The 24845-nt window shown below is 34.6% G+C and overlaps 1 protein-coding gene across 10 annotated transcripts in view; it reads left to right on the forward strand.

Moving 5' to 3' along the window:
* Window positions 1-24845, forward strand: part of Gabra4 (gamma-aminobutyric acid type A receptor subunit alpha4) — a 63229-nt gene that overhangs the window by 26529 nt on the left and 11855 nt on the right. For 5 of the 10 annotated variants that reach the window (XM_026386055.2, XM_026386063.2, XM_026386036.2 and 2 more), the window contains one exon: window positions 1304-1563. The exons of 2 other annotated variants lie outside the window; for them this stretch is intronic. In XM_026386055.2, coding sequence (XP_026241840.2) covers window positions 1304-1563 — 260 coding nt within the window. Of the gene's footprint in view, window positions 1-1303; window positions 1564-24845 lie in introns of those variants that run through there. 3 more of the 10 variants (XM_026386077.2, XM_026386085.1, XM_026386092.1) reach the window with 2 other exon arrangements.

Below are 24845 nucleotides of genomic sequence, written 5' to 3' on the forward strand. Positions count from 1 at the left end.
GAATATACAGTTTAGATGCCTTCATCACTGTCGTCATCACTGCCATCACCACCACCACCATCATCATCCCCAGACACCTGGGTGTGTCAACTTTAGTACCTATCTTAGGCATTGTATAGAATGAGTTCAAATGGATGTAGTAAATCTTCACAGGAATTTCTAGGCTGAACTAGAAATATGGATTAGATAGACATAGTTGGAAAAGGGGACAACTATGGAAATATTTGTATCCTCGAATAATGCATTGCTCTATAGTATCAGTGGCAAGTGGAGTTTTTCTACTGAGAATGGTGACTGACTTGTCTCTAGGCTGAAGAGGATGTTTTCCTGGAGGTGGTATTTCAGAAGTCTGTTGAGGGAAGAGAAATACCTCTGTTCTTGTTGAAGATATTTTCCTGACAGCTATAACAGAGGAATGATGAGCATCCATGTTTTAGAGGTCAAATTGCTCTAGAAACCTATTTGTCTAGGAATATACTTTTATAGTTTTAGTAAATTAGGTTCCTGAACAACTGGTAAATTTATTATTTTAATTTCATAGATACTATTCAGTTGAAAATAAAGACATATATCATTTGTGCTTTTTCTGGCAGTAATTCCCAATAGCAGTGGATCATTCTTACCTAGGAAAGTCTGATGCTCTCATTTAGGAGTTTAGTGTTCTCAACGTGTCATGCCTGGTTGAGAGTCACTGCTTTAATAAATCACTCTTTTTGCAAGGTGTGTGTAGTGATTCCTTAGGTATATTGTCTCAAATTCCAGTAGCAACTCACTATGTGCTATGTCCTTCACATACTTTTAAATTTCATATCAAATTCAGTAGGTATCAGTAGGACTCATTTTGTCCCAGCGTCTTAGATATCATATTTGCCCAATGTCCTGTGTATAGGATGGCTTATGTATGTAAAAGATGTAACATCAACACAATGTCTATGAATAGGAAAATCTATTTTCATTCTTAATAAGAATAAAGAATGTGTAAGTTCCATATTATGATTTCTATCCAGTTTTAATTCACTTTTGTCAATTTTATTGAAATATTTGCAGAATTGAAAACTTGGAACATAATGGGTTCCAAGACACATAGAGCAAATGATTAGAAGGGCCAGAAATTGAACCATATTTGTCTCTCACTTCAAACCTGTGCTGATTTCATTTGAACCACTAGAACTCAAATTCTCCATCAGTGATGATATTGTATGAGATGTTGTTAACCTTGTTCTTCTAATCCTTAGAGTTTATTTTTTGTTTTGTATTGAAATAACAGCAGTTTGCTTTATCTCTTTGCTTTTTTGCTTTAAAGGAATAACCACAGTCCTCACTATGACCACACTAAGCATCAGTGCAAGGCATTCTTTGCCCAAAGTGTCCTATGCTACTGCCATGGATTGGTTCATAGCTGTCTGCTTTGCTTTTGTATTTTCGGCCCTTATTGAGTTTGCTGCTGTCAATTATTTCACCAATATTCAAATGCAAAAAGCCAAAAAGAAGACATCCAAACCTCTTGCAGAAATTCCACCTGCTCCAGTACCGAAAGAAAAGCTTCCTGAAGTACCTCTGCAGGTATTTGGTTTAATCTCCTTTAGCCTAAGTTTTTAGCTTTTTTGATCAAATATGTGTCAGAACTTGAAATTTGAGTGACAATTTGTAAGTAACTTAAAAGTCCAGGAAAATATAAGAAAGTTGTTTATGAATTCAAAGTTTAAAACAGATTAATAGCTTAAAAATTAAACAGCTCTGAATGAGGCAGATATAATCAAAACTACTTTTTGTTTGAAAGTTCCTTTCAGAATGAAAGTTTCTCACAGAAAGAGGCAAAAGGTCATATGTACTGTTGTGAGTAACTTGTGGACATTGTTGATTGGTTTGCAAAGGCATTTTAGTGGACCTCATTGCACAAAGTAAAGCAATGGCTCATAATGTGACTCCAAGTGAGGACTATCTCCTGGGACTGGGAGGAACCTGTTCCCTGCTATTTAATAAGAAAACAAAGTCAACAAACAAGATACATAATTGTGGTTGATGTACATCCATAATTGAGAATTTTTAGCTCTAATGGGATATATTTAATAGAATGTAGAAAGCCTAATAAGAGCTACTATAATTTACATTTGACTAATCAGGATTCTGATTCAAGAAAAAATGATCATGGTTTTTTCCCACATGGTCTCTAACTGTATAAAAACAACAAACTCTTCATAAAAACAGGAAATATAATGGGCATTCTCTTTCTCTCTCTTTTTCCTTCTGTTCCTCACCCTCCTGCTCCACTACTCTGCTTTCTCTCTTCTTCTTTGTCTCCATTTACTTTTCTTGAATAAGCAGAAAAATGTCTGTAGTCACCCATGCACAGCCTAATGTAGTTGCCACTAATGATCGTCTAAAAATCCTTTGATCTATATATACCCAAATCAAAGTGTGCAGAAATCATCAACTTTATTCTCTTCAAATGACAGCTCAGTCCTTTCTTCCTTCATTCACTTACCCACTCATTTGACAAATATATATTTAACACCAGCTGCCAATCAGACTCTGTTTGAGGGTCTAAGAATCATTAATATATCAAAATATCCCAACATATATCCTACAGAATGGAGTTTATGTTCATTTGTGTGAGGTGAGGGAGGGGAGGCAATTACAAAAAAAAAAAAAAAAAGTAAAACAGGTAGTGATTTAGGTGTAGGTAGTGCTATGACAGATAGCATCACAGTACTACAGAGGCCAGGAAGTAGGGGTGCAGAGTGAGAGGCCTGGGATTTGACTCTCAGAGGGGAGAGGACAGTAGAACAAGTGAGGTTAGGTGCCCTCTGTGGCAGGGATTAACTGGTCAGAGTCCTGAAGTTCATAGCTATGTTCCTACAGGGTTCCTCATGCTGGGTCTCTAAGAATGGCATATAAGCAGGTAGAAAATTGAATGCTTTTCCACCAAGTTTACATAGCTGATCTTTTCTTCTAAGTGACTCTGTATCATCAAGATTTTCAAAATTATCAGAATGCATTTTGTATACTGTTTTCAGTTTTAAAATACTGTTTTTCAGTTTTCTTTGGTGGTTTTATTTTCTTTCCTATTTACCATGGGAAACTTATTGCCTCTCTGCCTTCTTTGTTATTTCATTTGTTTTGTTGTGTTGAAGCCCTGGCCAAAGAATCCTATTTATAGCTTCTTTAAAAGCATCATGCCTTTGATTTATTCATTTTATTGTTTCTGTTTACTTATTATCGATTCAAGATTTTATTTTAATTCCATTTTTCTTTGGGTTAATTATGCGTTTTTAGCTTCTTGAGTTTGCTTCTTGATAATTTATTTTCACTGTTTCTTATGTAATAATAAAGTTACTTTTACTGCAGTGAGATTCCTTTGTCTACAACTCTGCAAATAATCAATAATTTTGATTATATAATATATTTGTTAACTATTCTAGAATTATGTTGTTGCTTTACTTTTTGAGCAATAACATTTAAATTTCTAAGTGAGTTTTTCTCATTTATTTAATTTTGTGTCATAGTGCATATGTTCAGAAATATTGCATATGAAGATTTAAATATTAAAATATCTTCATTGTGCCCTGAGTCATGCTAAAAATTTATAATGTTTAAATTTAAAGGAGTTAATTTTTAGTTGTCAAATCAGTTTTACTTAAAGCACTACTTTTTACTGTGTGTGTGTGTGTGTGTGTGTGTGTGTTTGTGTGTGGTGCTGGGCCTTGGTCATGCTAGACAGTCACTCTACCACTGAGTTACATCTCCAGTTTTGATCTTAACATTTTTTATTTCATTCTTTTTTCATATTAACGTTTTATATTTATTATTATTACTATTATTGAACCCAGGGCCTTGTGCATGCCAGGCAAGCACTCTACCAAATGAGGTATATCCCCAGACCCCTATTTTTCACTTTTAATAAGTCACCTCTAGTCTTCAGTTTTTCAAATGCCAAGAAATATGTGAAAATTTTTCTTGTGAATTCTTGAATGTTTTGGGATTGCATTGACTTTTTTCCATTTGAACTGTTTTTGTTTTGCATATTTTAGTGCTATGACATCCAACATTTATAGACTCACAACTGCTGTTTCCCTATCAGTCCATGAGTACATCAAATACACTTTATATTTTTCTCTCATATAATACCCTTTCCCTCAAATACTATTTGGTCTGATTTTAATTTTTAAAATTTTCTTTCTATCTTTCTTTCTTCTTCTCCTTCTCCTCTTCCCTTCCTCCCCCTCTTCTCCCTGCTTTGCTTTTTGTTGTTGTGGTGGTGCTATGCATTGAATCCAGGGCCTTGGTCATGCTAGACAGTCACTCTACCACTGAGTTATACCTCCACTTTGATTTTAACATTTTTTATTTCATTCTTTTTTCATATTAACTTTTTATATTTATTATTATTATTATTATTATTACTATTATTATTTTGTTAAATTTTCCTTGTTCTTTTTCCCCCTCATGTATTCTGGAAGCTCTGTATCCTATTTTCATATGACTAGTTGTTAAACTTAAGTTTTAGAACAATATATTTCAACTTGTGAATTTCTCATAATGTTAAGTTATAAAATATACTGACTGTACCTTGTCACTATTACCTCCTTCAATTTCAAGATTGCTCTAGTTCTAAAGATTCTAGATTTGAAATGTATTTTTTATATGTAAATGTATAAACATCTGTGTTTATAATGAATTGATGTAGTTCCCTCTTTGTTTTTTCAAACTCTGATGAGACTTATTACACTGGTTCTATGATGAAATATTACAGATATTTCTCAAATAAGTAAATAGTAGTACACATTGGAACACATATTTGAATAAGCAATATGATGAAATATTACAAATATTTCTCAAATATCCCTTGTAATCAAAATAAAACTATTCTGCAGAATTTCCAAAGGTGTGTAAAGAAACAAATAACCTTCCATTTGCTCCCTGAAGCATATCCTTTGACTACAGCAATTGCTATAACTAGTAAATGTTTGATTGAACTCATCTGACTGGCTAAGTTCATTCTGATTCATTAGTTCCTTTCTGTAGCATGGTGCATATTCTGTGTGCACATGGCATATCCAAGGTCAAGAAGATGAGATGTGTTTGTGAAGGGCATAAAGTCATAACATTTATGAATTGGGAAGGACTTAAAAACTAGTCAGAATACTAATCACATGCTTCATGTCCTCTACATTGTGTGACTTTGTATGTGTTAGGGAAATTCACTTGATGAATATCTGTGTTCTAATAACAGTGATTAATGGGTTGCCCCCTCCCCAACTTCCTGAATCCAGCTCCTTTACAGAGAACAGCTGGCTTTAGAGTGTCAGTTGCCATTGAATGGCTTTAGTATCAAGTTCAAATTTGAAGGTTGAGAACACATTAAACATCAGGGGGAGACTATGGGAGATATAGTAAATAGGAAAAAAGAAATCAAGAAGGGAAATTTAATAAGAGCAAAATTTACAACATATTATGGAAAGGAAATATTATAAGAATCTGCCAAGGTTGAAGTTTCAGTAGAGACTAATCAGACTGTTAAAATTTGCTTGTTCAAATATGTGTTCCAATGTGTACTACTGTTTACTTATTTGAATGATACTGACTTTGCTTAAAATGTGTTTGAGCCCCTCATTTGGAATTGACTTCAGAGTTTAATGATATTTAGTAATTCAATAGTCCTTTGGGAAGCTCAGTAGTGGTTTGATTCATTGTCACCATATGTGACCTATGGACTGTTAATGACCTAGCAGAGGCTTATGGTGACCATTTCTATTCTCTGGGAATTGGAAGCTTATGGTTTATGGAATATTCATGAAATAGGAGAAGAGGCCAACTGGCAGGATGAAAGAGAATCTATCAGTAGTTTGAGTATGTTCTTGGATATCTCAGGAGGCAGAGCAGATGTTTTGTTTCTGCTCATTATTATCTTAGTTCTGCCTTTGAATATATCTCTAATACTTGAGTTGAACTCCATTCTTGTGGTTTTATTCTTCCAAACCCTTACTACTTCTTAAAATACCTTCTCTTCCACTGATGGAGGTGATTTGGATGAACAGAATGGTTTGAAAAATAAGTAACTGTAGAGCGTAAAAGAAAGCTGTCTTAATAAAATCACATTTTAAAAAATAACTTAAAAATATATTCTTTATCCTTTTTTGGCCACAAAGTGTGCAAAAAATCCAGTGATAACATTAATTGAACTCTTGTTTTGTGTTAGGTACTATGTGGTATGCTTACCCTGTGTTACTTAATTGCTAGCTCACAATGTCCTTTACAGATGAAGAAACTGAGGTCTGTAGTTTTAAATATACTCATGATAAAACAGCTAGAAAATGATAAACCTAATATTACAGTTAATTCAGCTTTGATTGCAGAGCTTGTTTTACCAAACTCTATATCATTTAATTTATGATCTCTCTATAAAGAATAGATATAAGAATGCAGGTGTGTATATATATAGATCTATATGTGTACATATGGTACATATATGTATAGATATAGATAGATAATGATCAGCCTAATACCGGGTCTTTTGTTCATATTCCTATGAATAATGAATAATAATAATTTTTTAATGTTTTTATCAGACAGTATTAGGAACTTTCCCAGGCATTTTATCTATAATTTAATTCTAATAACATATATAATATGTCCTATTTTCATTCATGTTTTACCAGTGTGGAAATTATTAATTGGGAATTAAACAATTTGCCTAAGGTCTTCTGTCTGGTTAGTGAACCCCATACTTTTAAGTCTCAATCCCTAATGACTGATTAGACCTGTTGAGTGAGGGATATGGAGGATGGGATAGAGGATGGTGGCGCTATTAACTAGGTTCAACTTTAGAATTGGAAGATTTCTAAAGCAAGACATTTTTCTCTTTTACTACAGAAGTGATAACTTTCCTTTTTCTAATTACATGTACATATTTCTCTACTGCCTATATCTCCTTTTCCATCTACTTAAATTCTTTTTTCTCTTTATTTTTATTTCACTGTAGATATTCTTCATGAACTTTTCCATTTCAAACTGTACATATATTCTTACAAGCTATTTGCAAAATTAAAGAGCTATTTCCTCTGCTTATAGTCTTTAAGGAAAAGATGATTCAAAAAAGAGAATATAAATAATTCAAGGTATACCTTAGAGTTAGTAATTCAAGGGCCCTCTTACGAATCTTCTTTTTTTACTATCCACTTTCCAAAGTCAAACACTAGTTTTGTTTCCCATATGGTGCTCTTTCTGAGTCAGCTCCGGAATCTCCAGGAAATGGTCTCAAAGTTCCACACCTATAAAGTAGGGACATTCATAGAAACTTCTAGAAAGACTTGTAGTAAAGATTGCATTACATCATGCATGTAAAATATAGATACAGTACTTAAGTGCCCAAAATAAATGTACTCATGATTATTATTGTCCTTAATTTCATTAAACATTTTTAACATTTAAAGTATTCATGACCTAATTTGTCACTTTATAATATTCTGTCATATTTCCCTCAAATTATTTCATATGTGATTCCTGTATTTGCCTAGCTAGACCTTAAGCTCATTAGTAAAGTGATTGTCATTTCATTTCATTTTCCCATGCAGCACATACTATAGTATTTCACAGAAATAGTTGTCTGTTGATTGATAAGGGATCAACTATAGGAATTGGACAATAGGAAATATGCTACCTCTGAAAACCAACATATTTATCTCCAATTTTCCAAAACATGTCTTTTATGTAAAATTCATAAGGCAGATGTTAAGTAGTGAGTTATAGCTCAATCACTGTAAGCTTTTAGGACAGCAGATACTCATTTTAGCATTCTTTTTTTGTCGTTACTATTTTTATTTTTATTGTTACATAATTCTGTAGTGCAATATGATGTTTCATTTCACATATACATTGTATATTGATCAGGTCTGAGGCACACTTTGTCAGCAGTTGGAGTTAGCTAGTGGGCAGCAACAGAAGACTAAGGACATTGAAAAGTAAGCAAAATGAATAACCTTAACAAATCTACACGTGTAGCTGTGCATTATAGGAAAAGATCATTTTATTGTCTTTTTATCATCTTAGTCATACCACTTTCACAGATATGAAATATTAAATACAATGATTTCCCTGCATGCTTCAATCCATTGCTAAAGGGTGTACAAACTAGGTCAGTTTCAGATTTTTACTTCAATCATTCTCAAAACTGCTCTTAGAAATGCTAGTATTTAAATAAATTAAGCTTACATGCAAAACAAAACAACAACTTACTTTTCCACGGGTTCTTATTTCTTTCATTTCTTAACTTACTTTATAGTCTCTTTCCTTGGCAGTTTGAAAAAGGACATGAAGCGGTACTGTCAGTTCATTTGACATTTAGGTGTGCTGTGACAGAAGTTTAATGACATTCTTTAAGTCTTATATAAATAAGTACCTCCCCAAACTCATACCTTTTTAAGTACAGAATGTTCTGTAGTTAGTAATGCTTTTTAGGCAATGAGTGATTGTTTAATTGCACAATTATTAAACTGTATGATTTAAGTGTCACGAATACCAATTATGTTTCATCTTCAATCATTTTTATGTTAGTTTTGTTATTTTTTGAAGGTGCATAGATATGATATGCTAATGCATGACAGCAAATCTCAGCTAGACAGTATACAAGCATCTACCAGGCAGCTATTGTGCACCAGTCACTAAGCAAGGCACTGAGGATTCAAAGAAGACAAAATGTATGAATTTAGTCTAGTGACAGAGACAGGCTATTAATTTTGTGAATGACTATATTTAGTATAGAAATGTACAGTCCAAGTGTCATTTTTAGAATAATTTTAATATCCTTATACTAGTGTGAACTCATCTTAAATTTTACTGTTACCTTAGATCTGTTAACACTGGTGTCTATATTCAGTTACATCCTGGAATCTATTGTAGTTATGGGGCATTTATGGAACACCTATAATCATTAGTTTGGAAATATTGTTCTTGTGTTCACTACCATGAAGGTAGTGGGGAAGATAGACATTGAATAATTAATTTAAAAATAATGACAAATAAGCTAATATTGTGCCGAAGAGATAAAGGTGGTAATGAGGAACTAGAATTAAGCTGAGACATCAAATTAGTTTTTGAAATGCAAAAAGTGACAAGTGATGGGATATCATTCAAAATGACAAGAGGAAGAAGCAGTCAATTTTAGTAGCTTATTGAAACTTTATTGTGCGTATTTTGGTAATTATTTGTAATAATGTCCCATGGAAAGAAAAATAACAAAATTAGCATCATAATTGAAGATAGCCTATTTCCTTTTTTAGAGGGGACAATGCCATAAATTTAATGCTGCCTTAGTAAGACTGGTTATATTAGCTAGGGTTTAAGGAAGAAGTAAGACAACTTTTCAATCAAGAATAATGAGTGTGAGCATTTGTGGTATAGATACAGATATAGATGATATAGATTAATAAAAAATTTGTTCGTGTATTTTCATGTACTCTATTTATAAATATTATGGCAATGAAGAGGGCTGTGAAGCATATTTAATATAAAATTAGAGAAGGTCCATGTCACCATGATCACCATCATATGAGAATGCCCATTTATTTCATAAGTACTATATGGTATGTATTGTGCTAGTTTTTGCTTCACATGTGTTGTCTCTAACCTTGACAACAAATCTTATGATGAGTTGTGTGTTGTTATGCACATAATTTAATGGCTGAGAAAACTGAGCCTCAGTGAAGCATTTTGGTAAGTTGCCTAGATCATATGTGTAGTAAATGGTAGAGTTGGATTTGAGCCCTGTCCGTTTGGCATCAGAAAGCTGGATGCTTTTAGATGCATGGTGCTGCCTCTCACCTAGAAATAACTGTAGGCAGACATTAAGGGATTTTGTCTCTATTCTCATTTCTTCAGTGCAGCTTTGATCACACAACCCAATACTTTCTTTTCCATTTCTCCATCTGTTAAAGGAGGAAGGTAGGCAAGACAATAGATTCCCTTCTAATTTAAACAATCAGTGTCACTACTAACTCATCTACTCTGCAAATTAATGCAGATTTACTCTTTAACATGTATATAGTTTAGTATACTTGTTATATCAAGAGCTGATTAGAAGGAAGGTAGTTCTTTCTGGAGTCATTAAATCAGATCCCATTAAATATTCAGGTTATTTTATGCTCTTCTATACAGCAAAAATCCATACTGCTCCAACAGCAGCAAATCCATCAACTGATGCACTAACCACATGTCGTAGAGTATTTTAAGCATTTTATATATATTAACTCATAATCTTCACAGCAATCCTTTTTATAGATGAGGAAATTGAAGCCCCAAAAGGTCTAAGTGATTTGCCCAAAGTCACACAGCTGCTAAGTGACAGAGCCAAGATTTAAATTCAGATAGTCTGCATGCAAATGTATGTTCAAAAACCGGTACAAACTCCTGCCTCTCATCACTGCTGACCTCTTCCCAACCTCCTGGTGCATACCCATTTCCAAACCCATCCCCAATTTTTCGAAAGGTTGTCATAATGTTCACATTGTTGAAAGTAAAAGCTGTACTTGGAAATTCTATCCCATTTATAAGCAAGTCACATCCTTTAGCCAGTAGTTTAGCAAAGTCACAGGAAATTAATATACTCTAAATCTCCAGCTTAGCATAAAATATATGTGGATTTTGTTGAGGTTAAAAACTATAAATTTAATACAGTCATGTAACAAACTGTAGATTAACCAATCCATTTTTTTTTCATATTTTTTGGCATTTTAATTAAAACCTTGAAAAAGTATTACTCTTAATTTTGATTTAGAATAATCAATTTTAGCTGGGCACAGTGGCACATGCCTATAATCTCAGCAGTTCGGGAGGCTGAGAAAGGAGGATCACAAATTCAAAGCCAGCCTCAGCAACCACAAGGCTCTAAGCACCTCAGTGAGACCCTGTCTCTAAATAAAATACAAAATAAGTCTGGGGATATGATTCAGTGGTTAAGTATTCCTGAGTTCAATCCCTGCTACCAAAAAAGAAAAAAAACAATAACCTACTTTACATGCATTAATATATCACTTAAGCTTTTGTTTTATAACAAACATTTAAAAGAATCATTTTAAATGTTGTAAGAAATATTTTAAAGAAGTTAAAGAGGCAATTTTTGCCCTAATGGAATTTATACTATAAAGGTGACAGAATATAGTGAGTAATTAAGAGGAACAAATGTCCTATGAGGACCAAGGGACATTGTAAAGAAATGTACTGACCTTTATGGTGTGGGGGCTGGTGGAAGAACTCAGAATTGTATGAGGTGTCTTATTGATAATCAGCACATGAAGAAAGTCAAATAAGTCAGCTACTCACTGTAAATATCATTAGTTGACTTATGATATTATGGACTAGTTTAAGGATTATTTTAGAATTACGATATAATTTATAAACTACTAGCATATTATTGGAATTTTATTTTTCCATTTACTTTATTACTTCCCCAGCATACCTGGCACAAATTTCTTAAGAATGTAGCAGGTGATCAAGAAATACCTACTTCTTGATTTCACCCTTCATGTAGTTGAAATATTGACTGTTTTGTCAGACATAGCAATTGTGAATGAACCATACCTTTCCATTGGTAAAGTTTTATTATTAAATGTTTTTTAAAAGGTCTTTCAAAATTTTTATTTATTTGATCTTTTTCCATCTATGTCAACAGTGTGAGTGAGCCAGTGCTTCTTTTTGGAATGGAAAAAAATCAACTTCAAAAATATACAACTCCTTTAAACATCTTCCCTCAACATTTAGTTATATTTTCCAGCAAGTTCTAGTCCCTAAGCTACCGAGTAAAATTATTCATTCCTTCTGGTTTATTTGACTAAGCTGCCAATTTTCCCTTTGCTATTTTGAGGAGCTAATTTTCCCACAACATAATATACATCGCTAAATTTCCAGCTTTTTGCTCAGCCTCAGATGATTTAGCAGTTTCAAGAAACATCAGTTTGGGTTTGACTTATTTCATTTCACTTAAATGAATTAGAGGACATTATGTAAGAAAAAAATGTCTTTGGTAAAAGAAAATTATTATGTATTTTTGTCAATTTCCCCACAATTTTAAGAAGAGATCACTTTCCTTTTAGATTGTAAGGTATAAAATGCATTCCTTAATATTATCTGGTATTTCTAATTCCACAAGATATTTATCCTGCCTAGATCCTTTTCTTGAATAATATACCATATGCTTTTCCAAACTGTCTTTTGCTGCCATCTTTAGTGCTCCTGAATTTTCACCTTCTTCTTACTTATTCTACAACATTCTTTTCTCTTTCAATTTTTAGCACTTAAGCTTTGACTTTAATTTTTATAACTTTGCTACTATCATATAGATGATCTGTATGGGGATTTCTATATCCATTCTAGTTTCAATGTTCTCAAACAGTATAGTCCAGTGAATTTTTCTTCTCAGGCTAACTTCTCCTTTTCCCTTTCTCTTTCTTTTGGGAGTGGGTTAGCTAAAACAAAACTCAGATTCGAAGAGGAGAAAATCAACTCTTCCTAAACAAAATTGATATATTGTTGTTTCTAGTTTACAAATCATGAGTATATATATGAACAATTGAGGGGAGTCTACTGGGCAGATTTAAAAAGGAAGCATTTTGATAATATGAGCTTTAAGACCAGAGTTTAGTGCAGACCCTGATACCCAATATTCATTGACTATGTCAGTGAGTGAAAGAGAATATTAATGCCATGTGGTTCCTGCAAAAATATTAATTACAATTGAAAAGTCCTAAATAACAACAATATCATAGGAAACACCCACATATCCATTCCTGTATTGTTAATTTTGCTTTCTGAGACCCACTCAGGACTTTGGGAAAACTGAAGAAAGCATGCATATCTCTTCTGTTAATCCCAATCCCCTTGATTTCTTTGGAACCCTATGGAGCAAGTACTATTCCTGTCCATCATTGCTGTGCCAGTGACGCTTAGTTTTATTGTGTGGATTGCCTCTGTTTCCCTGTACAGATGGGTCCTTGTTGGAAGGTGATAGTAGTGCTCACCTCTGGTGGTCAGGTTCCACTTGGAACACCAGTACATGTTCCATGGTTCTGTTTGAAGGCAGAGTCTAGAAGATTCTTCTGAGAGCTGGGTGTTTGGAGGAGCTCTAATGAGGGCATACTGCTTAGAAGGTGGGAAGGGAGTTCCTGTGTGGAGCTTAAAGGGTGCTTCTCCAGGGAGTAAGCAAGAACTGGGCAATTATTTAGTAACTTTATTGTTATTTTCTTAGAGCAGACCTTAACTTTAAAAATTGGGGAGAGGGGGCTGTGCTGTGGCTCAGCGGTAGCACACTGGCCTGGCATGTATGAGGTACTAGGTTGGATTCTCAGCACTACATATAAATAAAGATCTATCAACAACAAAAAAAGGGGGGGGCAGTTACAAGTAGACAGCATGGATTGGACACTTGACCTTCAGAAGTTACTCCTTTCTTAAAGAAATGAGCCTATGGTTTGTTTTGAGATAAACCTGTTTTTTTTTTTTTTTTAGGTTGAATTATGTGAAAATGGCTAAAAAAGAATAGGTGGAATATGATCTTTAGAAATAAAGATGAGACCCCATTCTGATTTTTATCAGGTGTTTTATTTTTGATAGTAAAATAATATTTAAAAATAAATTGTCCCACTGATGATAATGACAAAGGTTTTTAAACTAGTTTGTTTCTAAGTCAAGGTTGTTGGTTTGAACTGAGAATACGAAAACTGTGGAGCTCCATTTCTCAGCTTGGAGCTGTCCAGAGCAAATCCTTGCCTGGGTGTCTGAATGCTCTCTGTAGGAATGTTTTGTTTGTGTTTCTTTGTCGCATGTACTTTATTTTATTTTGATTTGAAGCAGTAGAGGTTTGTATAGATTCTGAGCTTCAACAGCTACTCTCCCTTGTGCTTAGCTCAGTATTGCTACATCTGCAAGCAAGAAACCCACTTTGCTAAAGCCTTAGCTGATCCTGGAAAATGTTAACAGGCTGTCTGTCTAATATTTGCCAATGGGCTGATCTAAAAATGGCACCAAGGAGGTTACCTATTATCCATAGAACATTTGGGGACTTAAATAGATTATGGTCAATGGGGACATGATCTGCTGACAGAAAGTTATTTTAGTATCCCGCAGCAATTTATAAGAATAGAATGAGATTTTTATATAATGAATCATGTTTGTTTTCTGTTAATTAAAAAGTAAACCCCCTCCTTGAGTAGCTTTCAGTATTTAATTTCTTTTTCTTTTAACTTATTTTCCCCACAGTGTTTCTTTGTGAATTACATTCATAAAGAAACTTTCAAAATAAAATAAATTATTTATTTTTGTACCTTTTCAATGCATAATATTAACATTGTATAATGTTAGCATTGTATAATATTATCTTTGTAACATAGTCAAATTTACCTTATCAGAGTCATTACTGCAAATGTTTGTAAAGCAGTGTATCAATGTATCATCAAGATCAAATATGGCAAGACTTAAAAATCACCATTTCTTAATGGAAAATACATTTTTATATGATCCTCAGATTTCTAAATAATTAAAAAAAATTTTAACTAACATACAATGAATAGGTTGATTTTTTTTTTCATTGTTTGCCTGTGATTGCCCAAGTTTGTGACCACTGTCCTTGTGGCCTACCCAGTTCAGCATTTGTTGTGGACAGAAGTACCTTGGCTTGATCAGTGGATTAGATAGTCACTCTCTCAGGGGAAAATTTAAAAGCCTCTATTTTTCTAGAGTTGAAAATTTGCTAAAGCATTTAACCCCAAATAGTAATCTAGGCATATATAATTGTAATTTAGGCATGCTTTCATGGGGTTAATAGTTAAAATGACAATTAATAGAGGATTTCAGAATCTCATGAGACAATTTTAGATAATTATTGTCTACAACTAACTTCCTGATTGCGGTACAGTCATTTTGCAGCCATTAAGCGTGACTAGATACTCACAGTTCCAGAAATCAAGCATTATGAAGTTTTCCAGTTCCAAAACATGCACATGAAAATGAAGAGGGGGGTGGAGAAGAGAGGGGGAAGAGAGAGAGAAATGAGAAGGATTTCAGATCTTTATTGTACTGCAATAGTTGTACAAGGCACAGGCCAACTGTTCTGTAATGTAACATAAATAAGTGCTGTTGCTTTATTCTCAGGGACTTTTTTTTAAGATTTTTTTTTTTTTTAGTTGTTGATAGACCTTTATTTTTATTTATTTATATGTGTTGCTGAGGATTGAACCCAGTGCCTCACACATGCCAGGCAAGTGCAATACCGCTGAGCCACAACCCCGGCCCCTCACAGGGACTTTTTGTTAAACTGTGTTCCTCATTTGGGAAAGAAAAAGAAAAAAGAGGGGGTGGGGGAGAGGAAGAAGTATGTAAAATGTGCAGTGGAAACAAGTAGAGTGGTTTCATAAATACAAAAGTGAGAAGAGAAATCTTGAATAACATGTCCTTTCTTCTACCTGCTGCAATCTGCCTTATACATCATCTAAGCCCTTCCTTTTTTAGGTCTATTCCATAAATCAGCAATGGAATATATCCTAAAGTGAAATCATAATTGTTGGCCTGAAGGAGAATATCTGCTGGACTTACATTAGGAGGAGAGCAGTACGAAGCCCAGTGTTACATTCCAGAGAGAGCACTGTTGCTTGGATTGTGGTGCTGTGCTTGATAGGCCTGATTTAGCACTGTGTAGAGCAGCCTAATTCATTATAGAGCTGTTCATCTCAGAAATTGCTACATGAAATAAAACATTATATATGCTTATTTCAGGCCAATCTACCAGCACAGTACAGTGAGCACAATCATACTCTGAGCTATGCAAACACTGAGATGCAGTTTTTTGCTTTGCTTTTACTAGCTCACCCTAATGTTCTTCCCTAGTTTGAATGTTCTCTACAATCTGATTATTGTGTTTACTCCCCTGTGTTCTTTCTTCATGTCATTAATATCCTATTTTCTGGCTGATGGTCTCTTTACTTGGGATAATAGTTTGATAGATTTCCGAAGCATAAGCAAATGTGATTATTTTAATGGTTAAAGTACAGATTGGATGTTTAATTGAGATCTTCTGGCTGTTTCAATTCAGCTGACAGGGTTCATAGTAGAGGCCTCTTTATGTTCATTATTAGAACAATTTTAAAGAATGCAGAAAAGCTAGAAACATTATTCACATGTCTCTTGATATATTGACCATAGGTGATAGAGTGAGATGACAAGAATACAGCTCCAAGTGCGCTCCGTGAAATGACTCCTTCTAATTGCCATTTGCTTGTTGCTACTATTTCCAGTATGCAGTAGTGTATTCCAACTGACAGCCCCAGCATGAACCACAAGGCATGTGAGTGAAGGTGTCTTCATGGTGACCCCAGTGCCAGCTTCTCTGACTGAAACCACACTAGACATCCTGAGTGAGAACTCTCTAGCTGAATCCAATCAACCGCTAAGCCCATGAAAGATGATATTCAAATGATCGTGGTTGTGTTAACCCACTGTTTAGGGATGATTTGGTTTGTAGCTCTAGACAACTGAGACACACCTGTTTTTAAGTCAGACATTCATTCAAATACTGACTCTGCCTCTTGCTAATGGGTTGATATCACCAAGAGTCTTAAAATTTCCCTTTGTTCATCTTGCAGAAGTTTAATCTGAAACACTGCAGGTGCTCAATAAATATGAGTTTCCCTCCTTTCCTCCTTTTCTTCCTGCTTTCCTTCCATTCTTCTTTCCCTCCTTTGCCTCCTTCTTCCCTTCCTTCCCATTTAAATTCAACTGAGTGCAGCTGCTTTTGTGGTAGGCCATTTCAAACTGGAATATGTTAGTGCCAGGTGTGGATTTAATTGGACCTTTACTTAGAACACAAGCAGACAGAATTCAGGATGCATTTTTTTTTTTTCAGTGAAAACTGCTGAATCACTGGTTCTAAAATCGGCATAAAATATGCTCAGACCTTCCACAGACAGTGTGTGATGTGATCAAGTGCCTTGGGCAAATGGGGTAAACAAAATTTTTAAAAAGGAATGTTTCCATCAGTTCATGGTGAACATTATCTGAATTCAGTTCGGGCGAAAAAAATATCTTAAAAAGCTAGATAAAGGAAATGAAGGCATGGGCAACATGTTATTTGTAGGAATGACATACATTATCTCCTTGGCAACTGCAGGGTGGCATGCAATTTGGCAATCTATGTTGTGTCATCTTGGATGCCTGGAAGTCACTGTTTCCTACGGAAACAAAGGAAAGAACAACATGAGAAAAAGAGTTCTGATTTTAGTGTTCTAGAAAAGTATTTTAAAACCAAGGGACCAGCAGGCTTCCACAGTACAACTCGAATGCCAAATGGCATTTTATGTTTATTTATTAATTGCACATTCTTTAGAATATGGATTCAATTCAAAAAAAATTGGCCCTGCTGAGTTTTTTATTTATTCTTTGTGATAAAATGATGATTTAAGACATTTTGTGAAACTTTCAGTGCTCTCGAAAAACTCAGGGTCTCATACTCAGGCTTATACATTTTCATTTATCCATTCAATCAACAAATATTTGTTGAGTGCCTAATTTGTGCCAGGCACTGAGGCTGTAGAAACCTTTTACCTTACCTGTGTCTTAAACTCATTCTGTCATATCCATGGAATACAGTGGTGTTTCTTTATTAGGAGTGAATCAATAATTTGGCAAGCATTCTCGTAGCCCTAGTTCAGAGACCCTACCTATTATAGTGAGAGCTAAGGGTTAGCAAAAATGAACTGTAAGGCTAAACAGTACTTGATGAGGGAGTTGCAAGACCATTCTCATAATGCCTTTTCTTTTTGGTCAATAATTTTTGAGACCTTTCATAGTTGTGGTCCTCTTGTTTTCATCAACAGCCTCCAAATGAATAGCTCCAAAGTATTTATCATGGTGACTCACATTCAATATAATTTCATTTGGTAGGTCATTTGACTGAAGTTGAATGTCTTAAATGAAGGAAATGCAGTTTGCCATGTAGCTGAAAAGTCTCCACTTTGATGAGATTCAAAGAAGTGTCTGCATTACAGAATGCTGTAAAGGCCTCTTAAAGGGTTGCTGGGGGACTGCTTGATCAGTGTAGGAGGAGGATATGGCTGGTTACAAGAGATAGAAGCATCATGTCAGAGTTGTACCAGAATCATCAGTGGGCCACTGGGATTTTTTTTTTTCCCCCAGAACAGTGCTGGAGATAAGGATTTGAGGTTTACTGTGGAACAGACACTTGGGTTCAGTCATTAGCTCTTCCCAAGGATGGTGTTGCCTCCCACTGATCCACTTAGCATTTCCAAAGCATTGCTTTTACTGTTTATTTTTTCATCCACTTGCAACCTCATCATAGTAGAAAATGAGGCATTTATTCACACATTTCTGGGGTCTCTTAAGAAATGACTTTGAGCTTGACTGCTAACCTCCACCAGACTCTAATGAAAGTGTCTGAAGGCTGACTTTCTGAACAGCGATTTCAGGTGTTGTTCTAGCTCAGAAGAGTAGAAGTCATATGCCTGATTTTATAATTTTAGTGTTAAAATTAACAACCAGATTTCACTTCCTGAAATTTTCTCCCATAGGGGCTTATTTTACTATGTCCTCTCTAAGAGCAGTATTTCAGCTTAGAATTTTCTTGGATTTGTGGAGATATTCATGGAAGATTTAAATAGCATTGCAGCTGTACAGAAAAGCTGTTCTAGTGTGTGCTTTGAAAATCAGCTTTTCAATAAACGATAGCTTTAGAACTATGATTGAGAGGGGAAAAAAAAATCAGTCTTGTTAAACAAGCTATTGCAGCCACTGGCTACATGTTCCAAGCAGTTTGAAGAAGAGACTCATTCTCATCATTTGCTCTTGGAGAGGCAGGTTGGTGCTTGTGAGTCTTGTGCCTTTCCTGAGTGGCACCAAAGGGCAAGGGGAATCTGGAGGTTTATCCAGAAGGGACCCTCTAATGCTCAGTGGCAATACTTATCAACAGGCAGATGTATGAAACAGAAGAGGAAAAGCATTTCATTCTAGTTATCAGTTAAAATTCCAGGATTGACTCATTAAACAGTCCATTAACTAGTGTAGTGGCCTAGGAAGTATACTCTGGATAGAATAAATGACTGTCATCTGGTTTTCAAGTGGATTTAAATGTGCTGCTTTTGGCTATATTGCTTTGCCAACTACATATCTCCTGAGACACATTGTGTGAAACTCATTTTTGCTGTTTTGAGTGTACAAGAGGGGATGATTTTGTTGTTGATTTATTTTAGTACAGTTTACTCATAATCTATTTATTATTTCTTCATTTGACTTATTTTTATTGAATGTTTCCTAGTGTTTGGTACTGTGCTAGTTGATGAGGAAAGGAAACAATAAGGCACCACATAGCCCTAAAGAAACTTGCTGTTGGGGAGGGTGCTGACACAGCATGTGAAGTGCCAAGATACAGAAAACATTAGGATGCTTTGTGATGATATCAGAGTCCTGATTGCAGTGTCTATTAAGGTTTTGGAGTGTCAGGTTAAATTTCTCAGAGAAAGCAGTGTTTAGATTCTATCTTAGAAGATATAAAAGGAAGGCAAAGAAGATGGTGGTAAACAGAGAGTGAGAAGAGAAATGTGCTGAGACCCAGAAGCAAGGAATATGGCTCACACTGGTAGAATTTAACCAAGACATCCTGGTTAATATCCAGATATTTTAATTTGAGTTGCCCCCAAAGCTGACTCTGTTGCAAGTATTTTCTGGCAAACAATTTATTTTTGAGGTGATCCCAAGAAGTAATATGGAGCAAGGGAGAAGGGAAGAAAAGGTGATCCAGTATCATTAATATGCAGTTTTACCATTGTGTCCTCATCTTACTGGAAACTCCAGCATATGAGGGATGAGCCTCAAAACTGACCATTAGGTGGCAAAAAGTTGGGGTACTAGCTTACCAGCTCTTGTCTCCCACTGATTAATTTCACTTGGGCATAATTTTTAATTAAAATTTAATAAATTTAAGGTGTATAGTATAATATTTTAATATACATATACTGAACTAATTACTAGTCAATTCATTAATATTTTCACAAAGTTACCTGATTTCCTTTTTCTTTTGGTGTATATGTGGTCAGAGTACAAAGTCTTCTCTCTCAGAAAATTTCAAGTATTTAGCACATTATTATTAACTATAGTCATTATCCTATACTTTTGATCTTTAGAACTTATTGATCCTATATAACTGAAACTTTGTACCCTTGGAGCATCATGTCCTTACTCCCCCCCACTCCCCCCTCCAACCTGGTAACCACCTTTCAATTCTCTGCATCTATGAATTCCATGTTTTTAGAATCCATATAAAAGTGAAATTATGCAGTATTTTTCTAATTCTTGCACTCTGGTCAAACTGTCTCTTCTATCCTAGTCAAGTTCCTATCACTAGAACATCCTTTGGTGACAGAATGTCAATTCTAAAGGAATAGGAACTGTTTTCTGTTCCTCAATTTCATATCATCAGAGCCAAGAATAATGCCTAGAACATAAATAGACTTTCAATATTGGTTGCACATTGAATCTATCAATGGATAGATGAGTAAATGAATAAGTTAAAAGTTTGGTATGCTTTTGGCACACCTGAATTATGTCCTGCTGAATATGAGTTTAGAGTTCTAAAAAAATTTGGAGAGAGTAGATGTAAATTTCATGACTGATATAAAGATTATAATTAAAGCAACTGGATAGGATCATTCACTGAAGATTGAGAAAACTTAGATGATTGAGTACCAACGTCATGGGAAGTTAACATTTTAAGATTAGACAAAGGAAGAGCATCCCACACTAGAGACTGAAAAAGGTAAATGGAACATTACTGTAATGTGGAATTATGGGGAAATTTTTAAAAGCAAGGAAGGAGTGATCAGCAGTGCTGCATGCTACTGAGATAGTATATAAGTTGCAGATTTAAAAAAAAAATGCCAGTTGGAATAAGCCACAAAAATTTCAAAGGAAGGATTGGAGAGGAATTGAAAATGATTGAAAGAAAAAATGCCATCCATAAGTGAAAACAATAATTGTAGATAATTTTTCCACACGGGTACTGATAGAGAATAGCAGGTGGAAGGGGTCAAATATTTGAGAAGTTTTAGAAGTTGATGTTTTTCTTATTTAAAATCTGAAAGAAATTTTTGTATACTATATTTTAAGATGGTGCAAATAGAATAATATCCCTAGGAATCTTGGTTTTCTGCCTTTCTTGAAGCATCCATCAATCCAATGGAAACTTTTAAATGGGAGCCCTTCATGATCTCTTTTTTACAATTGGCAGATCTCGGCAGCTTGGGTTTTAGCTAGTTATTAACATTGCTTCAAGGAATGAAGCTGATTATCTCCACCTAGGAATAGTAAATAAGATGAATTTTTAACAGGGCACAATGCATTGGTTACCATATATTTCCAGCGTTTGCTGAGGTGGAAAGTTACAGTTTTCTTTTGATATCCAATTCTGTTAACAAAAAATACAGAGAATATCTGAGTTTAGAAATAGTGGAGACTTCCTTAGTAATATTTTATACCACAGGGACTATCTATGATAGAATGTGAAATGTTAATACAATAATAATATTTAATAAGTATTGATCATTGACTATGTGCTAAGTGGTGTATTAAGCACTCTACTCTTATCCACTAGTATCTCTAAACAGTAGTTATTGTCATTATCCTCACTTTATCTCAGAGGAATTTGAAGCAATGATAGCCCAAGGAACTGCCCCAAGGTTACACAGCTAATTTTCATCAGAGTCCAAATCTTGATCTACCTGATTCAGAATCTCTGGTTCTGACTTTAGTTTTTTAACAGCTAATAATTCTGCCATATAAAAATGATAATGAAGGATAATGATATTTGACAGCTTTAGGCTTCAGGATTTGTTTTATAGATTTTGAAGGAGGGCACATTTTCCTTGCTGCCTATCAGATATTTGGGCCTTCTAGTTTCCGGCCTGCCTGGCTGAAGTGGTTATCTTGGCAGTATACATTAATGTGCTGATGAGCCATTTGCCATAACTTGCAACTCAGCTACTGGTTCAATTCATGCTAAATTTGCAATCTGCCTTTACTGAAGTGCAAAATTGGCTTTCTTGTCATAAAGTGGTAAAACATGCAAAATAGTCTAATACCTTATTTTCTAGCTCAAGGAAGATTAGCTGGGCTCCGAGAAAGTTTTAAAATTTTTTTACTTTAGATGAACAGCTGTTTCCGCACGAGAGCCTTGTGAAGTGTTGAATGGTTTTGATAGTGCCCCCTTGGAAATTAGAGCTCATACCATGGGACTTACTCCTCAGGACAAGTAAAAGTATTTCCTGGAGAACAGCCAAATGACTTCAGCTATTCAGAGGGTTGTCTACTTGATAATATAAGCATTATGAAATGTCAGAGTAGAATGTGAATTTGTTCTAGTGACTTAATGCACTATTTTACTGTAGGTGGAGTAGATCTGTAATGAATTGTGTTAACAGGATAATTCAACCTCTGCTTTCTGATCAATTTACTGTGCTTCCTTGTATAAAGACTGGGGATAAGAATTGATTTAAAAATATGAGTTTATACAAATGGATGGCTTATTAAGTCTTCTGCTGCATGTTCTTGTGTCCATGCTTTGTACATCATTTGACACATGCATTGCTGAACTTAATGTATGTATTTATTGATAGAAAATTTCACCATTTAAGAACCTAAGAGCTCTAGTTTCCAACTAGTGCTTAAGTTGATACTGTTTGTAATACAAGTAGAGGCAAAGTTGCAGTGTCTTATGTACAAGGAGATGTGTCCATCAATTTTACCATATCTTTTGAAGAGCAGATTTTTAAACAGCATTTTAAGCATTTTGTTTAAACTGAGGGGAGAATTTGTAGAAGCAAGTTAAGGAACAGTTTCCCTCTTGCAGAAGACTATCATAAAAATGTTTGCTATACAGAAGATGTAGGTTTTGAGTGTTGATTCATTTGAAAACAACTTGAAGAGAAAGTTTTTCAGTTAGAAAAAACAACTAAATTGCATTTGTTGTTAAAATAAAGTGTTCTGTAAAATAAACCATTGAAGTGTAGGCCTATTTTTAAATATTTAGCCTTAAATGTAGAGAATATTTGTCATACAAAATCTCTAAGCACTTCATGGCAACAAGCACCAGAGTAGGAAGAATATTATGAATGAGAATAAAGATAATCAGTGGAAAGCTCCAGAACACTTTTCCCAGATTCTAGCTGGAAGGATTATCTAATCAGAGGAGGAATTTTGTGGGATACAAAGAATTAGTATCAGTGTTTGGCTTATACTCAAATCTTACACACATGTAAATCATATTCAAGGCAGAGAAAATGCTGTTTATAAATGTCACATAGTTTGGAATTTTGCAGCCATATTTCAGACAAATTCTTGTGACTTAAAAAAAATTCCTTAAATATATGTGATAGCAGTTTCTACCCACCTCTTGAAGTGGCTTAGGAGTATGAATTTGGGATTCAAGTCCAATGCATTTTGATTGGATGACCCTGGGAGAGGTACTCAACTTTTTTAGACTTCAGTGTCCTGATTGAGAAAATGAGACTATTAATAGTTTCTCATGAATGTTGTAAGAACCAGGTGAGATTATTTGTAAAACTTATTAAAGTAGTGCTGGGCCTATCATAAATGCTCAATGCAGGGTGAAGATACTAATGATAATTCAAGATTTCTGCCTGAAAAGTGCAGCTATTAGATCTTAATACGTTAGGGCAGAATGTAAAACATTGTCTTAATTGTTTATTTGAAGAGAAGAATAAGAGTAAAGAGAGAAAACGAAGATTTTAGGACATCTCAAAGGATCTCAAATTTTTCTTGACAAGGAAAATTTTTGGTCTTCTTTATGTTTATGGTACTGAAAGAAGTCTTTGAAAAAATTTTCCTTCTACCACCAGGCACTGTTTTCCTTTTCCACTTATCCCCTTTTACCAAGATTGAACCTTACCCATCCCTGATATCTTCACATGTGTCAGTCTCAGAAAGAGACTTTCCCAGCTCTCAGGCTAAGTAATATACTCCCTGCTTCCTCCTGCTTTCCTTTATGGAATCTATTGATTACCATAATATTTTATAATTCCTAGAGGAAATTTCAAAGACCATAATATTTCTACCCTCTGTACCCTCCAAGTCTAGAAAAATAACTTGAAGTAAAATTAGACAATCAACAAAAATTTGTTGAATGAGTAAATGAAGGGGTGAAACAATATATTGCTTATGATATTAATTGTGAATATTTTATTACCCACATAATCTGGATAGTAAACTCCAACAGAAGATGAAGCCCGAGACTTGAGCTTTTTTCCTTAAACATAAATCAATTGATGGTCTGGGATTGTGGCTCAGTGGTAGAGTGCTCGCCTAGTATGGGTTCGATCCTCAGCACCACATGAAAATAAATAAATAAAGGTATTGTGTCCAACTACAGTTATTTTAAAAAAACAAATCAACTGAGATTATTTATTATCAATGTTTAGATTAAATAGACAAACAGTGGCGAGAATTAAAAAAAAAATTCAGTGAGCTTCTCAAGTTGTGAAAAACCCCTTTACTGAGTGCATAGCTATGCTTTTATAAAGGGACATATGTCTACTAGTGTTTGAGCTGTGAATTCTTTTCCCCAGCTGAAGTATACTGAGGACCTACCTTTATAAATTCTTTTAGACATTCCTCCTGCTGTCTGCTGAAGCAGATAAACTCTGTGACTCAGACTTTTACTATGCCAGCCTCCTATAGGGTTGGCATAGACCTGAATCTTACTGGAAGGCTATTTTTCATAGCCCAATTTCATTATGATCAAATCCTATCAAGTCTACATTAAGAATGAAGCATTGTTCAAA

Source organism: Urocitellus parryii, chromosome 10 (assembly GCF_045843805.1).
Source record: "Urocitellus parryii isolate mUroPar1 chromosome 10, mUroPar1.hap1, whole genome shotgun sequence".
Lineage (NCBI taxonomy): Eukaryota > Metazoa > Chordata > Mammalia > Rodentia > Sciuridae > Urocitellus > Urocitellus parryii.